This window comes from Hylaeus anthracinus, unplaced genomic scaffold (genome assembly GCF_026225885.1).
Source record: "Hylaeus anthracinus isolate JK02 unplaced genomic scaffold, UHH_iyHylAnth1.0_haploid 11983, whole genome shotgun sequence".
Taxonomy (NCBI): Eukaryota; Metazoa; Arthropoda; class Insecta; order Hymenoptera; family Colletidae; genus Hylaeus; species Hylaeus anthracinus.
The window spans coordinates 2,302-6,322 of record NW_026534331.1 but is presented as its reverse complement, the minus strand read 5'-3'; the positions used below and the strand labels follow the sequence as shown (position 1 = coordinate 6,322).

The 4,021-nt window shown below is 47.2% G+C and overlaps 1 protein-coding gene across 1 annotated transcript; it reads left to right on the top strand.

Annotated features, from left to right (window-relative positions):
* Positions 1–6: 6 nt before the first annotated feature.
* On the top strand, positions 7–2,894 carry LOC128886530 (uncharacterized). Its single transcript, XM_054141476.1, has one exon. It carries the CDS (start codon positions 1,376–1,378, stop codon positions 2,762–2,764), a length of 1,389 nt encoding a protein of 462 aa, XP_053997451.1. The 5' UTR covers positions 7–1,375; the 3' UTR covers positions 2,765–2,894.
* The last annotated feature ends 1,127 nt before the right edge of the window (positions 2,895–4,021 follow it).

Sequence of the window (4,021 nt, the reverse complement as noted above, 5' to 3'; positions counted from 1 at the left end):
ACGCGCATGAATGGATTAACGAGATTCCCATCTGTCCCTATCTACTCCCCCGCTATGGTTTCAACCTTGACGTGGTGCGGGGGCTTAAGGTTTGTGGTGCAGCATATACTGGTAACGCACCCAAACTGAACTAAGAAGCCACATCTATTTATCCTATGGTATCCCGAAAACGACCGACCGCCTGTCACGGCAACTAACCGCACTGAAGGTGCCATAGGACTCCGTGCCGATGCGTATGGGGGCGCATTTGCAGGGCCCAGGTTCTCTGGGTAGACTCAACGTCGGTGCTCCGGTTTCGTATGATTCCGTCGAGCTTACCGACGGCAGTCTGGCTAAAAACTCGAACGAGGCTCCGGTGGAGCGAGGACCGGTTTGGGCGATCGGATGGTGGGAAGCTTTAGCTTCCGCGGCCTGAATTCCAGTGAGTCAGTTTCTGTGACTTTCGCCCTAGGGGCACAATTTCCCTTAAGGGCTAAGCGCACAGGCGTTACTAGGCGTTTCGGCGTCTATAGCCCGGGTGGCCATTCAGTGGAGCGGGCTCGCTGAATGGATCAGCATCCGGGAAAGAAGGGGCGTTCACCTATGCTGGCTTTACGAAGTCCAGACGTGGTAGGCTGACTCAGAACGTTAACGTCTTCGGACAGTGGTGGCGTGGAACCCACGATGCCAGCTGTCCGGTCGCCCAGATTGGTATAAACTCTTCTCGGAGCCCTCCCGTACCGATACACCCTTCCCCAGGTGTGTATTTCGGGCACTTGGACTAGCCAAGTGAGGGGTGGCGTCTTGCTTCGGGGTCGCCTCGAGTGGTGACTCAGCGTGAGACGTCGCTTCTGGTATTAGGGTGCCACTTCGGTGGCGAAGAGGATGGAATTGGAACGGGACTTCGAGGGACTGCGTGGGATGTCACGGACTTCGTGATGGCATCACGACACGTTCTCAGAGGTCAGAACGCAGCGAGGGAATATGGATTATGGGACCGGAAAGGAAGAGACTCAGGGGCTGAAGCTTGCAACCGCCAGTTTCAGTACGGGCCCTGCGAACCCGAGTTACTTGAGCAAACCACACCGTAAGGTCTCCGGTATGCGCCTCAACGACCCACTCACGGTGTCACTGGGTGATTCCGGTGGTGGTACGAGGCGGCTGGAGAAGACGGGGGCCTTGGCTTCATTGCCCGGGCCGCGAGGATGGAAGCTCTCTAAACTTCCCTTAAATCCAAAGTAACGGTGCGCGACGATGGGATGCATGGCTGAGGAGATCTCGGTCACTAGCGGCCAAATCTGGGGCACCTGCCGACCCTCCAGAATAACTAGGCTTATCCGGGTAAAGAGGGCTCTACTCGGACCGACCTCCTTTCCCTCACTCTCGTGGGACCAGCATGGAAACACTCATTCTTAAATCAAAACCAACCAAAATCACCAAAACTAACGACGACAAGGCCACGGACATGGACTACGAAGTGAATAATTCAAGGAAACGAAAAGAGGAACGTACATTGGTTTCGTCAGACTCAGAAACTTCCTCCTTCACGGTCGTGAAAACTAGAAGGAAAAAGAAGAGCATAATATACTCTACGGAAGACGAAACACAGACAGACACGGCAACCAACGATAAAAGAAAGATACCAACACAGAAAACCACGAGACTCACCGACGACAATACGAACAAACGCAACGAAATACAAGACAGCAGGACTTCACCTACCAAAAAACTAATAAACTTTCTCAAGAATATTGGCAATGAACTGACACAAGACGACATAAAAACAATAATATGTAAAATCACGGAAATAGACAAAATTCTCACCCAGAAGGAGGAAGAAAACAAAGAACTTCGAAAGAAACTTGACGAGAAAGATAATGTCACGGAAAAAATAGGTCAAATCGATGTCGCTATAAAAGGCGCACTTGAGAAACTGAACGAACTCAGAAATAACTCCACCACAACGCAGCCAACATATGCCCAAAAGGTGCAAATCACATCTAAGATTGTACCACCGAAAGCGATCAGACCACCAAGAAATGTCATCACCATTTACCCAGCAGAAAATAATAAAGCAGAGAACAGCGAGGAAACAAAAATGAAACTCATGGCAAACTTACTCCCAGCTAAGGAAAAACTAAAAATCAGGAGCATCCGGAAAATCAGCAACAACGGAGTACTCATCGAAACAGAGACCAAAGATGACCTGGACAGAGTTCTTCATAACAATAAACTCAGCGCCATCGGACTAACCGCAGGACTCCCAACTAAAAAACGGCCTAAAATGATAATTTACGACGTGCCCAAGCACCTATCAGAAAAAGAAATCACAACGGCTATTAAGCATCAAAACCTGGAACATATCAGCAAAAACAGCTACATCGATGAATTTAAGCTCCTATTTAAAACCGGAGATAGAAACAAGGAAACTGTCAACTGGGTCATAGAGGTCAGTCCTACAATCAGAAACATCCTTAAAGAGAGGAATAAAATATTCATCGACTGGAGTGCTTGTTACATCCGGGACTACATCGCAATAAGCCGGTGCTATAAATGCCAAAACTTTGGCCATATAGCACTCCATTGCAAAGCCACTGTCTCCACCTGCGGACACTGCGCCCAGGACGGACATTCGTACAAGAATTGCCCAAAGAAAGAGAGTAACCCGTCCTGCATAAACTGTAAAAGGGCAAATCGCCCACACGACCACTCAAACAGGACCCAGACATGCCCAGCATACAAACACGCCATCGAAACCCACATCGCGAAAATAAATTATGGATAATAACACCAACACGACTCAATATACAGCCGCACAACACAACCTCAGATTCGCTCAAGTCAATGCTCAAAACTCAAGATCTGTTATGGACGAATTAAAAATCATTATTCAAGGGAAGAAACTAGATGCAATAATGATCCAAGAACCCTATTGCTACTGGAACTTTATACCAAATTACAATTCATACACAGTTTACAAAGACACTAAAATTTTCTCCAGAGTTGCCACACCAGGGCAAATAAAATCCGCAATAGTCATCCCGAACCCAACCATCACCACCCTCAAACTCGAACAATTCTCGAACACCCACTGCGTTTGTGTGGAAATGAACAAATCCGGCCATAAACTCTACCTAGTCAGCATATACTTCCAGCACTGCGACAACATTGACCCTTACCTACAACACCTGGACTTGATACTACATAAACTCAGAGGACACAACATTATAATCTGCGCAGACTCCAACGCCAAATCACCTCTATGGTTTAGTACCTATCTGGATAATAGAGGTGAAAAACTTGAAAATTTCATAGCTCACCACGGACTAATCATTATAAACACCGAATCCGAAACACCGACCTTCGACAACACTCACGGTACCTCAAACATAGACGTCACACTTACAAACAGCACATGCTTCGAACGCATCACCAACTGGACAGTACACCCAGACCTAACTACCAGCGATCATAACACGATAACATTCAACTACGGACTACCACAACGAGACGCAACCCACTTCAAAGAAAACAGATACAACATAAAGAAAGCAGACTGGAGAAAGTTTGAAAACACAATTAGAAACAGCATACACACTACCAACAATAGAGACGCAGAAGAACAGACAGCCATACTACAAAACACTATAGAAACCGCCAGTAGAACCGCCATACCCAGAAAAACCCGCTTCCAACGATCCGTGCCCTGGTGGAGCACAGAACTTTCAAACCTAAGAAAACAGGTCCGCAGAGCGAAAAGAGCATTAGACAACGCGAGAGGCACACCCAACGTCCACACGTACAGAGCCACATATAGAAGACTCCGCAATCTCTACAACACAAACATCAGAAAGTCCAAATACAATAGCTGGAACGAATTCATAACAAGGGAAGGTAACACCAACCCTTGGGGAATCGTATACCAAACACTGACCGGAAAAATTCACGCAGACTTAGCCTTGGAAAGCATTAAAATCAGACAAAACCAACAAACTCTCACATGGACTGAGACCGCACAACTACTTTTAGATACTCTAATCCC